The sequence below is a fragment of the Octodon degus genome, unplaced genomic scaffold, assembly GCF_000260255.1.
Source record: "Octodon degus isolate 3935 unplaced genomic scaffold, OctDeg1.0 scaffold00080, whole genome shotgun sequence".
Lineage (NCBI taxonomy): Eukaryota > Metazoa > Chordata > Mammalia > Rodentia > Octodontidae > Octodon > Octodon degus.
The window spans coordinates 8,120,135-8,137,508 of record NW_004524656.1 but is presented as its reverse complement, the minus strand read 5'-3'; the positions used below and the strand labels follow the sequence as shown (position 1 = coordinate 8,137,508).

At 57.3% G+C, this 17,374-nt stretch overlaps 2 protein-coding genes across 5 annotated transcripts in view; both read left to right on the top strand.

Annotated features, from left to right (window-relative positions):
- The window catches only part of Sidt2 (SID1 transmembrane family member 2), a 17,072-nt gene extending 6,939 nt beyond the window's left edge, over positions 1-10,133 (top strand). The window contains exons 9-28 of one of the 4 annotated variants that reach the window (XM_023721075.1): positions 661-754; positions 1,105-1,157; positions 1,495-1,506; positions 1,816-1,887; positions 2,329-2,400; positions 2,583-2,645; positions 3,437-3,555; positions 3,806-3,879; positions 3,971-4,037; positions 4,522-4,595; positions 4,733-4,856; positions 5,195-5,312; positions 5,739-5,875; positions 6,020-6,128; positions 6,392-6,468; positions 6,642-6,688; positions 6,948-7,053; positions 7,295-7,405; positions 8,486-8,599; positions 8,691-10,133. In XM_023721075.1, coding sequence (XP_023576843.1) covers positions 661-754; positions 1,105-1,157; positions 1,495-1,506; positions 1,816-1,887; positions 2,329-2,400; positions 2,583-2,645; positions 3,437-3,555; positions 3,806-3,879; positions 3,971-4,037; positions 4,522-4,595; positions 4,733-4,856; positions 5,195-5,312; positions 5,739-5,875; positions 6,020-6,128; positions 6,392-6,468; positions 6,642-6,688; positions 6,948-7,053; positions 7,295-7,405; positions 8,486-8,599; positions 8,691-8,753 — 1,706 coding nt within the window. In that variant the 3' untranslated portion in view covers positions 8,754-10,133. The remainder of the gene's footprint in view (positions 1-660; positions 755-1,104; positions 1,158-1,494; positions 1,507-1,815; positions 1,888-2,328; positions 2,401-2,582; positions 2,646-3,436; positions 3,556-3,805; positions 3,880-3,970; positions 4,038-4,521; positions 4,596-4,732; positions 4,857-5,194; positions 5,313-5,738; positions 5,876-6,019; positions 6,129-6,391; positions 6,469-6,641; positions 6,689-6,947; positions 7,054-7,294; positions 7,406-8,485; positions 8,600-8,690) is intronic. The other 3 variants (XM_012515841.2, XM_023721076.1, XM_004636477.2) reach the window with 3 other exon arrangements.
- Positions 10,134-11,877: 1,744 nt separating this feature from the next.
- On the top strand, positions 11,878-17,346 carry Tagln (transgelin). The gene is made up of 5 exons (XM_004636476.2): positions 11,878-11,987; positions 15,396-15,587; positions 15,689-15,866; positions 16,347-16,449; positions 16,820-17,346. The coding sequence occupies exons 2-5, from the start codon at positions 15,408-15,410 to the stop codon at positions 16,962-16,964; spliced, it is 606 nt and encodes a 201-aa protein (XP_004636533.1). The 5' UTR covers positions 11,878-11,987; positions 15,396-15,407; the 3' UTR covers positions 16,965-17,346.
- The last annotated feature ends 28 nt before the right edge of the window (positions 17,347-17,374 follow it).

Genomic DNA, 17,374 nt, shown 5'->3' with positions numbered 1-17,374 from the left:
TAGGTGCTTTAGACCACTGAGCCATCTCACCAGCCCCATTACTTTTCTTTTTGAGATAGACTTACTGTGCAGTCCATACTGACCTTGAACTTGCTAGGTGGCCCAAGCCAGCCTTGAATTAGAGATCCTTTTGCCTCAGCTTATGAGTGCTGTAATATGGGCAGCACCACGGGGGACTGGGAGCTGCAGTTCTGAAGCAGATCCTGTGTAGAGGGACAGGAGGGTGTTGCTCTGCAGGGCGCTGAGAGCTGTGATGAGCAAAGGACAGATGCCCGTGCGAGTGAAGGACAGAAGGTGTTGCAGAGGGCACAGTCCCTGGGAGGGGTTTAAAAGTTGAGATGGCCTTTTTGAGAAATAGAGAAGCTGACATGAGAAAGTAAGCCAGGTGTGGTGGCACATGACAAGGCTGAAGGAGGAAGGGTCCCCATGAGACCAAAGCCAGCCTGGGCTCCGTAGCAAGACCCTGCCTCAAACAAAAAGGGAACAGCACGAGCAAAGAGAGAATGCTGTCGGAGTTTGAGGCATTTGGGAAATTGCTGGCTGTTGACACACCACGCTTTCCATTTGAGGGAGAAGTGGTTGGTGACCCTCGCAGAGAAGCCGGCTCTCAAGCCCTGGGTGCCGTGCTGAGCCTTTGCCTTCCTGCTTCTTGCCTTGCAGCCGAGGCCTACGTTGGTGGGATGCTCTTTTGCCTGGGGATATTTCTCTCGTTCTACCTGTTGACCGTCCTCCTGGCCTGTTGGGAGAACTGGAGGTAAGATGGCGCTGTCGGGCCTCCCCCACTCAGGTGTGGATAGGAGCCTGTCGGGATCTCAGCGCAGTCTAACCATCATCCAGTGGCCCTGGTTGGAGGACCAAGGCTGGTCCCTCAGAGGGTCTGTCATTTGGGCTACTTCTCTGGAAGTCGGCCCCTCCCCTCAATCTCCTTCCCAAGCAGGGAGACCCTGAGTTGCTCCCCAGCCTAGGGGAACCCCAATCAAGGGTGGAGGACAGCCTTGTAAGGGGCAGAATGGGTGGTATGGGTGGAAGGAAGGCCAGCTGGGCCAGCACAGAGGGATCCTGGTCCCGGCCTATCTGCCTCTCCTCTGGATTCTCTCCCTACAGGCAGAGGAAGAAGACCCTTCTGCTGGCCATAGACCGAGCCTGCCCTGAGACGGGTACCTCCAGGGGGCCTGGGAGGGGAGGCAGGGCTTGCGTGGGCTGGAAAGTGGTTGGAGGAGGAAGTGCTGGGGGCTTTGGATTGTTCAGAGGGGCATAACTTCCTTGTGGCCATCCACCCTGACGCGCTACCCTGACAGCTGTCACCTGATCGGCTTGTTCTGTGTGCACCTGTGCTGTGCCCACTTCAGGCAGTGTGGCTCATGCCATCTGTTATTAACGCTTCTCTCTCTCTCTCTCTCTCTCTCTCTCTCTCTCTCTCTCTCTCTCTCTCTCTCTCTCTCTGTACCCTCCCACTTTCTGTCCTCCACTTCTGCTTGGGACCTTCTCTCTCAGCTTCTCTCCTTGGTAAGCTCCAGGTGCAGTGGACAGAGGAGCTACGGTGCGGGGCGAGGGTGTCGAAGCTGAGGGTTGTCAGGCGGGTGGCCGGACAGCAGGTGCTGTGACCTTACGGTTGGTGGCTGGGATGTGCTGGCTCCTTGACTTTCCTCTCTGAGGAGGCCGCCCTGGCAGTGAGATGTGTTTGCCCGGATAGGTGTTTACTTTGTGCCATTGGCGTAGCTCCTCTGTGTCTGTCTTTTCTGGATTCCTCCCCATCCCTTCAGCCTCTAGACCTCTCTGCTGCCAGGCTGAAGGGACCTTGACATCTCCTTGCAGGTCACCCTCGGGTCCTGGCAGGTTCCTTTCCTGGCAGCTCGTCATATGAGGGTTACAACTATGGCTCCTTGGGTAAGTGTCAAAGCTGGAGAATGGGGCCAGCCAAATAGCTCAGTGGATTAAAGCACCTGCAAGCAGGCTCAGGGGCTGGGGGTTTGATCCCCGGGCTTGCCCTGTCGGCCCTTTCCCAGGGGCGTGCTAAAATGGCAATTGAGACTGGGTGTGGTGACTTGTGCCTGTAATCCCAGCTCTTGGGAGGCTGTAAACAGGCAGATCACTGAGTCTGATCTAGTAGTGAGACTTTGAACATCCTGTAGACCCTTCCCTAAAAAAAAAAAAAAAAAAAAAATCTGGATAACATACTGGCCCCTTCCTAGGTGGGTCTCTGAGGTGAAGAGGTGGCACCCCCTCCTGACACCCAGGCCTGCAGCTTCTCAGAGCCCCATAGGGTGGCCCAGCGACCCCTTCCCTGAGGTCACGTGCTCCTGCCTCCCCACTTACTGTTTCCTGCAGAGAACGGCTCCAGCTCCACTGATGCTTTGGTGGACAGCACCGGTACCGAGGACCTGTCCTACAGTTACCAGGGTGAGTGGGCCGGGCAGACAGGGTGTGTGGCGCAGGGCTGTTGCTGCCTGGGTGAAACGTGGTGGTGGGTAGTTGCCTCTCCTGCTTAATGCTGGACAAGGGAACGGCCTGCTGTTCTCCTGCCCCTCTCCTCCTTACCATCCCCTGCCCAGTTCCCCGGTAACTTTCCCTTTCCTTTGAAGGGCACGACCAGTTCAAGCGGCGCCTCCCCTCTGGCCAGATGCGGCAGCTGTGCATTGCCATGGGTAGATGTGGGGAGGGAGTAGGGCTGCCAATCAGCTCCTGCCAGGGCCTTGCCCGGAGCCTCTTGGCTCCAGGACCGGGAAGATGCTTGGTGCATGGCTTCCCGTCCGATGCCAGCAGTGCCGGCTCACGTGTCTTCTGGGACAGACAGGCGCTGGTCCCTGGCGCTGGTAGGGTGGCACCTCGGTTACCCAGGCTGGGTTTTCTCGTCTGCTGTCCTCTTTGCCAGCACCCCCCTTACCTGGTCTTCCAGGGTCAGGCTTCTGGCCCCTGGGGCTTTGGTTAGGTGGGGGCACAGGAGGAAGCTTGTGCAGGTGGGAGCCAGATGAGGATAAAGGGCTGCTCTTTGTAGAGGCAGCCTCTTGCCCTCTCCTGTACCCTAGGCCTGCTGGGTCCTTTACCCAGGGGGACCATGGCAGTGTCTTCTCAGAACGCACAGGGCCAGGCACCTTGGAATCAACATGACTGGCCGAGTTCAATCCTGTAATTGTGTGCAGGGCCTGGGGTCTGCCTGGCCTGGGAAGCCCTAGCTCAGGCAGGGGAGCTGGGAGTGGAGTGAAGCCAGGGCCGTCCTCTGTGGTCGCCTCCCTGTGGATTCCCTCTTGGCTCCCCACTGGTTAGGAGCACCCCATGTCTCCCAGAGCCTGTGGCCACCCCTAGCCCTGCTCCAAGCTACGGCCCACAATTTGCCTCTTCCTAGTACCTAGTAATTTGGACAGTTGCCTCTGATGGGTGGGGCCGATCTCCAGCCCTGAGTTCACTGTCCGGACTCCTTTCTCCTGGCCCTTTCCAGACCGCCCCTTTGAGCCAGTGGGCACTCGGCCACGGCTGGACTCAATGAGCTCTGTGGAAGAGGATGACTACGACACACTGACAGATATCGAGTCGGACAAGAATGTCATTCGCACCAAGGTCTGACACCCACGGGCCTGGCCTGGGTTTCCTAAGGATAGGGTGTTGTGTTGAGGCCCCAGCACACTTCTGGGGTCCGTTAGGGAAGCAGAGAAAGAGCTGAACTGGGGCAACATAGATTCCAGGTGAACTCAACCCCATGGCCCCTTTCCCCACTGGTTGGCAGCATTCCTTCAGCAGTGGGGTGGCCTAGGTCCCTTCCTAGGCTTCTGGGGTGGCAGATAAATAGCCCTCCCCCACATCTCCCCAGCAATACCTCTGTGTGGCTGACCTGGCACGAAAGGACAAGCGTGTTCTGCGGAAAAAGTACCAGATCTACTTTTGGTGGGTGAACCAGGCAGGTGGGGGTGCCTGTCACGGTGGGAGGGGACTTCTCACAGCGGGCCCACCTCCCTGCTGCTTTCCCTCTCCTTAGGAACATCGCCACCATTGCTGTGTTCTATGCCCTCCCAGTGGTGCAGCTGGTGATCACCTACCAGACGGTGAGGGAGCAGATGTGGCTTTCCGTGGCCCCATTGTGGGACTCGGCTCCCAGCGCGGAGCCTGGCAGCCGGGGCTCTCCAGCAAGCACGGGCCTTAGGTCCCAGCTCTGCAGTGCCAGCTAAGAGACCTTGGGCACATCACTGACCTCCCTGAGTATCAGTTTCTGTCTGCAGAATGGGGCGGCTCGAAAGCACGGTGGGGCTTGTGGAACAAGCCATGGGGCTTTGAGCGTGTAGGTTTCTCTTCTCTTTTCTCTGTACTTCGGGGGCCAGAATTTGTCACGGTCATGCCTTGGGGTTTGCAACCACGCCTAGGAGGTAGGCAGTTTTTCGTGCCATTGGCACCTGTGTTCAGAAGCAGCACTTGCCCAGGGCACCTACACAGGAGCTGGCCATGGTGGTGCACGCTGTCTTGCCATCCGGACCCAGATTGTGGCGTGCGCTGTGGGCTGAGCCCGTGTTAGCAGCCCTGCTCCCTCTGTAGGTGGTGAATGTCACAGGGAATCAGGACATCTGCTACTACAACTTCCTCTGCGCCCACCCACTGGGCAACCTCAGGTGGGTTCTGTGCTGGGAGCCCCCTTCTCCCAGGGACCTGGGCACCAGGAATGGGTGGGCTTGGTGAATGCCTGCCGGGCCACAGAACAGGTCTGCCTGTGAAGCCAACACAGTGGACCATGAATTGCCCCTTCTAGCGCCTTCAACAACATCCTCAGCAACCTGGGCTATATCCTGCTGGGGCTGCTCTTCCTGCTCATCATTCTGCAGCGGGAGATCAACCACAACCGGGCCCTGCTGCGCAATGACCTCTATGCCGTGGTGAGCGGGCACCTGCCCACCTGCTGAGAATTAGCTCTGGCACAGCACATACTCAGAGCCTTGGCTCTAGTCCACCCTTTATGGCAGGCGGGGCCTCTTCCAGACGAGCTGTGCCTTCAGCCCTGTCCTGCCTTCTCCTCCTTGGTACCCCTGTACTACTCAGCACAGCCCTGCCCAAATTTTCCCTGCTTCGGTCTCCATACCTTATCTTCTCTATCCTGCCTTCCATGTATACCCACTCAACATGGAGCTACCCCTTTTGATCCCCAGAGGATGCCCTCTTTGGGTCCCTTCTGCCCTTCCTGCCTCACTCTCCCTCCCTCCCTTTTCCCCTACAGGAATGTGGGATTCCCAAACACTTTGGTCTGTTCTATGCCATGGGCACAGCGCTGATGATGGAGGGGCTGCTCAGTGCTTGCTATCATGTCTGCCCCAACTATACCAACTTCCAGTTCGGTAAGTGGAGCTTTGTCTTTGGCTGAGCCTCAGCCCCGGCCTACCCCCAGGTCACTCAAGGGACCTCCAAGACTCAGCCCTATAGGGCCTTCCAAGGCTGCTGTAGCTGCGATGGCACATGCATGTCCTCGCATGGGGTAGGTAGGCCTCTCTGGGCCTTTCCTACATAGAGGCATTCGAGGCACACGGCCGAGCCATCAGGAGTGGTGTGCACACCAGGGTGCTCAGGCTGAGTTGTCCTAGTCATCAGGAGGCATCAGACTCTGAGTGACATCTAACGGGGTGGCCAGGACAGTCAAGGGATGGGAGCTTGCCCGGCCACCACTCCGCTTCGTCCTGTAACAAGGCATAGGGCCTCTCCCTCGCTGATTGCTGGGGCTGGAGCCCTCTGCTGAGCCTGGAGGATGTTCCGTGTCCCCAACACAGACACGTCATTCATGTACATGATTGCTGGACTCTGCATGCTGAAGCTATACCAGAAGCGGCACCCAGACATCAATGCCAGCGCCTACAGCGCCTACGCCTGCCTGGCCATTGTCATCTTCTTCTCCGTGCTGGGCGTGGTGAGGGCCCAACCTGACCCGCTGTGCTCACCTCGCAGGAAAGGCGCGTGCACATTCCGAGTGTGGGAGTGCACGCTGCCCCCTGCCTTCTTTCCCAAGGGACCTTCTGAGGCCCCTGCTCACTGCTACCCGGCCTCTTGACAGGTCTTTGGCAAAGGGAACACAGCGTTTTGGATCATCTTCTCCGTCATTCACATCATCGCCACCCTGCTCCTCAGCACGCAACTCTATTACATGGGCCGCTGGAAGCTGGGTGAGAGCATCCCCAGGGCAGGGAACGGAGGGGGCCGGGGAGCCCCTGGAACGAGGGGTGGTGAACTTTGGGGACTTAGACCCGCTGAGACCCTCGGCTCCTGTGCTCTCCCTGGGGCCCTAGGAGGGTCCTTGGGTGAAGAATTGAAGGTGGCCTCGGCACTGCTGTGTCCTCTGAACGCTTTGGCTGCTCAGCTGGCATAGGCCAGGGGCCCAGCAAGGAGGGGTGTCCTTGACTTCAGCGCCTGGCCCTTCTCCCTGCAGACTGGGGCATCTTCCGCCGTATCCTCCATGTGCTCTACACGGACTGCATCCGGCAGTGCAGTGGACCCCTCTACGTGGTACCTGCCCAGCTCCCCACCTCTTCGTCCAGCTGTCCTCTTCCCTCCAGTGGGGACAGGGAAGCATAGCAGGGAACCTGGGTAGGGGCAGGGGCTCCTGACTCGGGCCTCCTGCCACTTGTCTCCCTGTCTCTCTTGTCCCTCTCAGTCTCCATGTCTCTGCTTCTCCCCAGGACCGCATGGTGCTGCTGGTTATGGGCAACATTATCAACTGGTCTCTGTGAGTGTGGCTGTCGGCTGGGGTGGCCTGGCTGGGCAGACAGCTGGGGGCATTGGCAGCATCTGGCTGCCCTGGGAGTGTGAACACCTCAGTGTTGGGCATAAGGAATAGAGGCTGAGGAGAAGATGTCAGTTCCTTCTAGAATGTTCTGTAGGCTGCTAAGCCTAGCCCAGTGTCATGATAACATGGTGTGGCAGCAAGGGAGGGGGCTCCTGCCCTTGGCCCTCCCTGGTGCACCATCCCCTCCTCCCTCTTGTAGGGCTGCCTATGGGCTCATCATGCGCCCCAATGATTTTGCCTCCTACTTGTTGGCCATTGGCATCTGCAACCTGCTTCTTTACTTTGCCTTTTACATTATCATGAAGGTGAGTGGGGAGAGCTGAGCCTCTTCTCAGCTGCTCTGCTTTGGGGGATGGAGATGGGTGTGGGCTGCCTGGGCAGCCCTGAGAGGGAGTCAGAGTTTGAGCTGCTGGAGGGCTTCGAAAGGATGAGGCCCGAAGGGCCAGGTGCCCAGGAAAGGCTGGGAGCCCGGGAAGAGCTGGGCAGCGAGTGGCCTGGCTTGAAGCTTGGCCCTAAGCTCTCTTCCCTTTCCTTGCCTCCACTCAGCTGCGTAGCGGGGAGCGGATCAAGCTCATCCCCCTGCTCTGCATCATCTGTACCTCTGTGGTCTGGGGCTTTGCGCTCTTCTTCTTCTTCCAGGGCCTCAGCACCTGGCAGGTGAGTAGTGGCCTCGGCTCATCCTGTGCTCCCTGAGAGCCTGTTTCTATGGGGACCAGCGCTTTCCATAGCCACCTCCTCATGCTCCTTGTATCATGTTCCTGGCCCATCCAAGTGATCGTCCCAGGGGCGCGGCAGGGAGTGGTATCTGTTCAACCTGTGGCCAGAGCTTGTTTGTCCTGGTCTCTGCCTATGGGCCACTCAGAGTCTAGTTTAAGAGATACTTTTTTTGTTCTTCAGTGCTGAGCATGAAGCCTGGTCTCAGGGTGCTAAGCATGGGATCCGTACCGCTGCACTCCCAGCCCCTAGCTTGCCTCTCACTCTTTACAGTTTGACCCGCGAAATGAAGGTGCAGGTGGGACGGGAAGGTAAAGATAGATTTGGGGGAAGGTACGTGCACCGCCTCGAGGTAGGGCAGGTTCTGGTCGTAGCAGACAACTACAGTCGCAGCGATGAGCAGTGAACGTGAGTGCAGGCCGTGGGTAGAGCAGGGAGGGCCTTGGGCACCGCAGAGCACGACTGCCTTCTCCTTGAGGCCAGCGGTGCGACTTTGCAGCAGTACTTGGGAGAAACAGTGACCCTGGAGGACAGGTGAGGGCAGGGCTGGGGCCAGAGCCGGGCTGTGAGGCCCGCAGCTCTGAGGTGAAGCGTCACTGGGTAATCGTAGCCCTCTGTTCGAGGAAAGGGGGAAGAAGAGGCCCAGTGCGCTGGTGCATGCCTGCAATCCCATGCTCTGGGAAGCTGAGGCAGGAAGATTGCAAGCTGGAAGCCAGCCTGGGCGACTTAGAGAATTAACAGGACCCTACCTCGAAATGAAGATAAGAGGTGGTGGGGATATAGCTTGGCACAATGGCCCTGGATTCAATCCTGAATATAAAAGGCAGAGAGCCGGGGTTGAAAGGAGGAGGACAGAAGTGAAAGAAAAGACAGAAGCAGCAAGCTGGAGGAAACTTTATGACAGGAGGCCATGTCATAGCCAGCTGAGGGTCTGGGTCAGCGGGGACTCTTCTGTCGGGCTGGGAGGAGGAGCAGGTGCCCCAGCTTTCCTGGCAGGGTCAGCAGTGCCTGTTCCTCCCACAGAAAACGCCAGCAGAGTCCCGGGAACACAATCGCGACTGCATCCTCCTCGACTTCTTTGATGACCACGACATCTGGCACTTCCTGTCCTCCATCGCCATGTTTGGGTCCTTCCTGGTACATGGGATTCACCTGGCCTGAGCCCAGAGGGTGGAGGAGGGGCCAGGGCTGCCTGTTCCCTGCACCTGACCCATTATCTCTGTTCTAGGTATTGCTGACGCTGGACGACGACCTGGATACTGTGCAGCGGGACAAGATCTATGTCTTTTAGCAGGAACTGGGCCCCTTGCTTCACCTCACGGGGCCCTGAGCTGCTCCTTGTCACCTGCCAGGCCACCTCTGTGGTACTGGGGCTGTGAGCACTGGCCCTGCCACCCAGCACGGGATGGCCGTGGGACAATGCAGTCTAGCCCAGGCCAGACTCGGTACAGTCCTGGGGTGGCATTGGGCCTCGAAGCTGCCCTCCGCCAGGGAGGAGGCCTGCTCCCCTGATTCCCCAGAAATTGGCCAAATTGCTGCTTTCTTCTCAGTGTTGGGGCCCTCTGTAGGCTGCCGTCCATCCGTTGGCTCTCCGTTTGTCCCTCTGAAGGAGGAAGGAGGGAGGGTGATGCCCGCGTGTTTCATGCCTCGCATTCTACCCATCTTCCTCCTCCTCCTCCTCCTCCTCCTCCTCCTCGGCCTGGGACCTGGGGCCCTTTTTTCCTATGCTTCTGCCCCAGAACCCTGGTTTGGGTTCTGATCTGTGTCCTGCCACAGAGTCCCGTTCTCTGGGGCTGTACCTCGCTGCCATTACTGCCCACTTTGGTCAGCCAGGATGGATATAGGTGTGGGACTTGGGGGGCTGGCCAGCTGGTGCCAGGCTTTCGGTGCTAAGGCCTACAAGAGGCCCACGGCAGGTTCCTACCCCTCAGCCTGTGCTTGGGTTGGCTCTTTAGCGGTGGCGTTGAGCTCCATTTGGGAGCCACGTCTCACTGAAGGGCTGAATTTGGAGGTCGTCTCTTCATCTCAAGCCTCCCAGACTGATGTCAGCACCAGGATTGGAGGGAGACACAGTTCATCGGTCCCGTTCTGAGTCCTCAGTCCTGCCAAGCCCCAGGTGGGGCCTTTCAGTGCCATTGACACTGCCCAAGAATGTCCAGGGTGGGTGAGGGTTGTGCAGAGTCCAGCGCACCCTGCCTCCCCCACAGCTGCAGGAGCCCCAGTGCCTATCTTAGAAAGGGGCTTCAGGAAGGGATGTGCTGTTTCCCTGTGTCCCCAGCCCCAGTCTCTTGAGACCCAGGGCTGGCTGGCTTCTTGAGTCCATCCAGCCTTCAGCCAAGTTTTGTCAGGTGCACATGTGCGTGTGCAAACACACACACACACCTTGGAGTTTACATGGAGTTGCCCCAGCTCTGGGCCCTCTGGCTGCTCTGGTCCTTGGTTCCCTTCAGCCCACCTGGTCCATTCCAGATGCCAAGGATGGGGTGAGCAGGTTGGGTCTCGCCTTGGGCTGGGAATGTGGTTTACTTTTCCCAACATGTTTTTATAGCTCTCCTTGGGCTGGGACAGGAAGTTGGTCTGGGTCTTCGTTTCAGAGCTCGGATCTGTCCATGCTATGATTGTGTTTCTGTTTTCTATGAATGAGTGCATTCAATAAAGACAACCAAATGCGGTTCCTGGGCCCATCCTTTCTCGCCTGTCCTGGGTGATGTGGAGAGGCTGTGCTGGGGCCTTCAGTCCCACGTTGGCACCACTTTCACCCATGCTTTTTTTCTGTCTCACACAGGGCCATGTCTGGCAGACACTTCTGGCCAGAGGCTAGGAACCAGGAGAGCCTTTGCATGCACCTCTCCTCTAAGATCCCCTGTGCCTGGCAGCTGCCCCTGCCCACCAGGCTGAGGCAGGCCTCACTTCTGCCGAGCAGTTCCTGGTTCATGGGTTGCAGGGTCATGGGGGGAGGGGTGGTGATACTCAGGACTATGAGGGTGGATGGTGGGCAGGCACCATGCCGCGTGCTTGTGATCACCACACTCTGGCAGGCTAAGCAAGAAGAGCTCAAATTCAAGCCCAGCCTGCATGATTTAGTATCTTAGGACTCTCAAAAGCCCCAAAATACTGGGAATGTAGCTCAGTGTGGAAGACCTTGAGTTGATTTGAACAGACTAGGAAAGGTCAAAGTAGGGGGCCAGGGCGTCTGGTGAATTCCACACAACCAAGGGGCTGGAGTGGCGGTGGGAGTCCTGGAATGGAGACAGCTTTTCCTGGTGTCCAGCTTCTTGCTGTGCCCCACAGTGCCACTGGGAGGCGCTATAGTCTTATTGCCACTGGGCTCTGGAGTTTAGGAAGGCTGCTTGTGTGGGCGGTGCGGCTGAGGCAGCCCTCCAAACCTCCAGGGAGCCCAGCTTGGCAGGGGCAGTGCTGCGGGTGTGTGTGTGTGTGTGTGTGTGTGTGTGTGTGTGTGTGTGTGTGTTTTGTGTCTGGAGCATATAGTGGGTGTGTTAGGTCCTCCTAGCTACAGTCCTGATGGGGTGGGCAGCCCAGACATTCCACTGCCCACCTCCCCTAACCTCTCTTTTTCCAATCAAGATCTGCATGGGTCTCCTTCCTGGGGTGGTGGGGTGTGGTTTTCCAGTTAGATAGGAGAAGGAAGTGAGCCAGTCTTCTGAACCAAAGACCCCTAATGTCTTTAACCTTGCCAGATCTCAGGTACCGTCTGGATAAGGCCAAGGTTACTCCACTTACTGAACCCTCAAACTGCATCTCAACTCAAGACCCCCTAAACTGCAAGCTTCCCCAGCCTGAGCAGATGCTACAACTGCAAGAAAAGGTGTGACAGCCTTTTGGGCACCTCTACATGGGCAGGGACCTGGTTTCTGCAACTCATTCTTCAGCAGGTGACCTTGGGAAAATGCACTCTGAGCCTCAGTTTTCTCATCTGTAAAATGGGGACAGTGACTCTCCCTTCACAGTATAGTTGCATTAGTAAGAGCGTGTGCCAAGTGCCAAGCACGGGGCACAGCCTCAGTAAAGGCTGGCTCCTCTGAGAGAGGGGGACTGGATAAACCCCAGCTCCCCCAGCTTCCTAGCCCTGTTCCCCTCTCTTTCTGGCCAGACTGTCTTGGACTCCTCCGGGGGCAGGGAGCTTAGAAGTAGGAGCAGTCTAAGTCCGGACAGCAGGGAAGGCCTTCACAGTCCTGCCCATAAAAGGCTTTTCCCGGCCGGCTCCCGCCTCCTCACCCGGCAGCTCCATCTCCAAAGCACGCTGAGAATGTCTCGGGCACCCCGGCGGTCTGCTCCAACTTGGTGTCTTTCCCCAAATATGGAGCCTGCGCGCAGTCCTGGGGGGGCTGGCGTGGGGGGTCGGGCCGGCTCCTCCTGCAGGGAACGGGCTGAGGGGCGAGCGGGCGGGGGAGGCTGACATCATCGCGGCGGCGGCGTCCCTTTAAACCCCTCACCCAGCCAGCGCCCCAGTCCTGCCCACCGGCTGGGAAGCTGAGACCGCTTGCTCCTGAGGCCCGAGGAACCTGTGAGTGCCTGGGGGCCACCGGGCCGAGCTCAGGGTGGAGGGAAGGCTGTGTGGGCAGGCGCCACGGGGGCCCCGCTTGTCCCGCCAGGAGCCCACCCTCTGAGGCTCAGGATGCCTCCTCTTTTCCAGAAGTCTCCAGAAGTCTGCTTCCTGACTGTGCAGTGGGATGGGGGCCTGGTCTTCATTCTCACATCGAGCGACCTGGGGCTCACTGAAATTGGCAGGGTGATGCCTATTTGTAGGCTGGTGCTGAGGAACCCAGGGGGATCACTGGGGGCCAAGGGAGGCTTCCTCGTTCAGCCACAGGAGCCCCACAGGTTGTGTCCATGCAGGGGAGACGTCCAGCTCCACCGGTCCTGGGGAGCAGTGGGTGCTCGGGGTAGGGACTGCAAGTGCTAGGAGGAAAGGACCACGGGGCTCTGCATGTGCCCTGCCTGGTTCTACCTCGCCCTGCGGCCCCTGCCCGCGAAGCTGTGGGATCTAGGACTGGCTGGTGGCAGACTGCAGGGCCAGGGTGGTTAACCTTAGGGGCCACTGCTCGAAGGGTCGCGGCCGCCTCCCTCAGGTCAGCCTTCTTGCTCCTGGGAGCTGTTTGCGATGCTGAGAAACTCCTGGCACTGCTTGTTTGGGGTGTCTGCCTGCTCCCCTCTCCATGCCTGCTTCCTGGGAAGTCTGCCAGGGGCCACCAGGCAGGAGGACACACCAAGACTCCCACAGTTCTCCTGTGCCTCTGTCCCCAGAGCTTCCATCTTAAAATGCCCCTGGTGCCTGTCCTGTCACAAACACTTTCCCTTCCTCTCTCTCTCCAGCAGCTCCAAGGTGGAGCCAGGGTCTATTGGAAGGTCTTCTTTCTTTCTTTCTTTCTTTCTTTCTTTCTTTCTTTCTTTCTTTCTTTCTTTCTTCTTTCTTTCTTTTAATGTATTTGGTACAGGGTCTCACTAAGCAGCTAGGACTCATAGTGATCCTCCTGTTTTCAGCCTCCCTAGTTCTGGGGTTGCAGGCGTGCACCACCAAGCCTAGTTTAGGTGGCCAGCTCAGTGAGCCTGGGGCGGGGCCAGCATAGCATGTGGTGCCAAGGATCCAATCCAGGTCCTTAAGCTTGCCAGCTAGCTGCTTAGACCGCTGAGCTATCTCTGTGACCCTCGAAGGCTTTCTTGGGTCTCTTCACCAGATGGGAAGGTGGAGGAAGGCTGGCTCTCCCTTGCTCTGACCAAAGTCCAAACACTATCTCTACACAGAAGGCTCCAGGGTTCTACTCTTGTCACTGTGAGCCTTGACCTTTTGACTCCTACTGCCTGTCTTTCCCCTCCTGAAAAGAAAGCCGTAAGTTGGGAACCACACTCCTTTCATGGTTCCTCTTGTGTCCAACAGGCGGCATAGGAGGGAAAGGCAGATGAGAGGGTGGGTGGGGCAGGGGACCTCTTGAGCCACAGGGGTGTGCCTAGCTGAGATGGTGGGACAAAGGCTGAGACAGGCTGGTGGAGGCCAGAAGGATGTGCTGAAGATGTCTGGTCCCATTTGTGCCTTTTTGAGACAGGGTCTTGCTAAGCTATCCAGGTTGAGCTTGGTGCCTGTTTCCCAGAATGATAGGATTATGGCATGCACTTACACACCCAGCTCTACTGTGGTCTTTGACCACAGTTCTTTTCCCAGAAGTCCTTGGGTGAAAAGGGAGAAGAGGAGCCATAAGACATAGTAAGGATGCAAGAGACATCTTTGGGTTCTGCAGCATCATGCTGGGACACGGGAGGACCATGCCCTCAGCAGTGGTCTCCCCCACAGATAGGGACACAGACTCAGAGAACAGTGAGGTGGCAAAGGGCTGCCATCAGGGTGAAGCTCTCTCATGTTCTCTCTCCACCTGGGCCTTCAGGACTGATTCAAAAGTGGGTGGAGACTGGAGGGTTAGGCTGCCCACTGTATGACCTGCCTGCCCAAGGCTGTCTGGCTCTCTGTCACCTCCAAGAGACGGGCATTTAGAGGAGCATTGCTAAAGGCCAGGCACTATATGAGGTGTTCCCTAGACGTTGTTTTATTTTTTATTTTTATTTTACTGTATTTTTGTCTTTTTTTTTTTTTTTTTCCAGAACCAGGGATTGAACTCAGACCCTTGCGCTTGACAGGCAAGTTCTTATTCTACTGGGCCATCTCCCCGGCCCCATATTTTTGTCTTTTTGAGACAGGGTCTCGCTATGCACTTCAGGCTGGCCTTGAGCTCACTTTGTAGCCCAGGCTGGCCTCCAACTCTAAATGATCCTCCTGCCTCGGTCTCCCGAGTGCTGGGAATACAGGTGTGTACCACCATGCCTGGTCAGCCAACCCCATCATTTTAGACCCCATTATCACACTGCACAGCTGGGGAACTTGGGCTGCGAAAGGCTGTCCCACCAAGGGGAGGATGTAGGAGTTTGGCAGTGGGCTGGGACTGGAGCAATGTGATGGGACTTGCTCTGCCAGCGCTGGGGTGCCAGTGGGTCTCCACCCTCCCAAGGGGGAGCTAGGCACATGCCCGCTGCCAATGCATTCTGTCCTTCCCCACCTTTGACCTCTTTGAGGTCTCTTTTAATCCCCCACTGAAAGGCTATCCAGAAAAACCCTGGGTGGGAATGAACCCTCCCAAGGCAACTCCTGTGGCCAAGCCTGACTCCTCTTGCCTGTGTCTGTCTAGCAGCCCACAGCCTGCCTGCCTCTCCCCTAGGGCTCTCCTGTGCAGGGCCAGCCTGGCCCTTGGGGGCCACGGTGCCCTGGCTGGCTTCCCAGGCTCTGGCCCCTGAATTCTTGGCTCTGTAATATCCCTGGAGGACTCTGACTTTTGATTCCTCAAGCTACTGCAGCAGGAGAACCTGAGCCACGGTGGGGGAGGGTTGGGTAGGGAGCAGTCCTCTCCCTGCTGGGTCCCCTGAGGAAATGCAGTGGCTTTGCCAAGGACGCTTGGCTTTGGTGGCTTCCTAGGTCTTGCCAGGTGCAGGTAAGCCTGAGGCTCTTTAGCTGCAGGCCAGAGGCTGGGTGGGTCTGATGGAGCTGAATTTGTATTGCCAGCTTCTGGGCTAGAAGCTAAATTAAGTTAGAGGTACCTTGTTGGTTAAGGTGGAGACAGTAAGTGACTTCATACCTAGCTGGACAAAGGTGCTTGCTGGGTTAGTCTTGGTGAATGATCTGACAGCCCGCTTACTGTCTGGCTCCTTACATGAGGAGTTATAGAGCCCAGCTGTAGAATTTCAATCATCTGAGACCCTCTTTTGTGCTGTGCAAGTGCAGAGGAACCTCCAGCCTGGGTGGGAAGTGTTGCAATCCTCCCCTGGGATGGCTGGGAGCCCCGCACAGTGTGAGGCCTACTTGGCGCAAGTGACAGTGGAGCTGTTCCCTGACCTTGTGACTCTCTCTCTTCTGTACCCTATCCTGCTTTAGCTCTGCCCCATCATGGCCAACAAGGGTCCCTCCTATGGCATGAGCCGCGAAGTGCAGTCCAAGATTGAGAAGAAGTATGACGAGGAGCTGGAGGAACGGCTGGTAGAGTGGATCGTAATGCAGTGCGGCTCCGATGTGGGCCGCCCGGACCGTGGGCGCCTAGGCTTCCAGGTCTGGCTGAAGAACGGCGTGGTAAGTTGCATTCTGGGACGAGGGCAGGGCTGGGCCATCCTGAGCTGAGGGATGGGGCCCCTGGATTGAGTGAATGCCAAGCTGCGTCCTCTGCCTGGCAGATTCTGAGCAAGCTGGTGAACAGCCTGTATCCCGAGGGCTCCAAGCCGGTGAAGGTGCCTGAGAACCCACCCTCCATGGTCTTCAAGCAAATGGAGCAGGTGGCTCAGTTCCTGAAAGCAGCTGAGGGCTACGGAGTCACCAAGACGGACATGTTTCAGACGGTTGACCTCTTTGAAGGTAGAGGAATAAGAGGCTGGGGACAGCAGTGAGCAGGTGGAGAACAGGATTCCAGGCCAGGGGAGGGGGTGATCAAAACATCCCTCACCCAGGGGCCTGCTGCTCTGTGCAGAGAAGGCCGCAGCATGAGCCTCCTGCACGGCTCCCAAGGACTTTCTCCAGCATGCACCCAAGCTGCGCACAGTTCCGGGACAATGTTTGCTGCTGCTGGCGTGGCCATTTCTTTTCGAGACAAACAGGCCCTTGGTTGGAATCCCACCTACTCAGTCTTTTTTTTTTTTTTTAATTTTTTTTTTAGACTACTTGTTACTTTTTAAATATGGCATTTGTTGTTTATTTTATTTTTATTTTTTTGTGGTACTGGGGATTGAACTCAGGACCTTGCACTTGCCAGGCATGCGCTTATTCCACTGAGCCATCTCCCCAGCCCCACCTACTCAGTCTTGAAGCTCATCCCCTGGCTGCTCTCTCTTCTCCTAGGCAAAGACCTGGCAGCAGTGCAGAGGACCTTGATGGCTTTGGGCAGCTTGGCAGTGACCAAGAATGATGGGCACTATCGTGGCGACCCCAACTGGTTTATGAAGTACGTGGCTGCCAGGGATTCTTAGTCCTTGGCTTGGCTGTGTGGGATGGGTGGCTTGGGCTGGTCCGCTTGTGGGAATGGTCAGGGGAAGCAGAGAGCCAGGAAGGAAAGAATGAGGCGACGGGCGCTCATGGTCTTTTAGCTTTGGCAGTGCTGGGCGTGGAACCCGGGGGTCCATGCAAGCTCTGCAGTGCCCTCCCTGAGCCCCAAGCCCAGCCCCATTCATACTTCTTGGCTCCTTCCTCGCCACTCTTCTGTGCTCAGCAAAAGAATGGAATGGGATTGGACTAGAGAGCAAGAGGGATCACAAAACAGGGGAATATACCAGCAAGTTCTAACTGCGCTTCACCCCGTTTGCTCCTCTTTTTAGGAAAGCCCAGGAGCACAAGAGAGAATTCACAGAGAGCCAGCTGCAGGAAGGAAAGCATGTCATTGGTCTTCAGATGGGCAGCAACAGAGGTGCCTCCCAGGCTGGCATGACGGGCTACGGGCGACCTCGGCAGATCATCAGTTAGGGGGCGGGACCAGGCCCGAGCCCCGGCTTGCGCAGCTCCCAGGATGCCCATCCAGCTTAGCCGGCCCCACCCACACTGTGTAGTTCCTTAGCCCTGGCCAAGCTTTGAGACTGTCACTGGGCAAAGGTGACTGCACACGGGCAGCTCCAGCCCAGCTTCCCCAAGCACCACTGCCCGGCTCCTCCTCCCAGCCGCACCCCCGCCACTACCTGCTCCCCCACCCCCCGGGGCTAAGCCGGGGGCAGGTGGGCTGGCACTGGGTGCGGAGCAAGCCCACTGTCTTCCTTGGCAGCAAAAGCCCAATGAAGGTGACCCAGCTCAGCCTCCCCCATCTTTTCCTGGAAGATTTTTGGGGCTGAAATTGAAAAAGGAAAAAAAAAAAAATATATATATATATATATATATACATT

What these genes read in the sequence shown, in the direction of transcription:
- Tagln (XM_004636476.2), top strand. Translation starts at nt 15,408, where the DNA reads ATGGCCAACAAGGGTCCCTCCTATGGCATGAGCCGCGAAGTGCAGTCC. An exon ending in TCTGGCTGAAGAACGGCGTG is followed by an intron (nt 15,588 to 15,688) that starts GTAAGTTGCATT and finishes TCTGCCTGGCAG; the next exon opens with ATTCTGAGCAAGCTGGTGAA. An exon ending in GACCCCAACTGGTTTATGAA is followed by an intron (nt 16,450 to 16,819) that starts GTACGTGGCTGC and finishes TCCTCTTTTTAG; the next exon opens with GAAAGCCCAGGAGCACAAGA.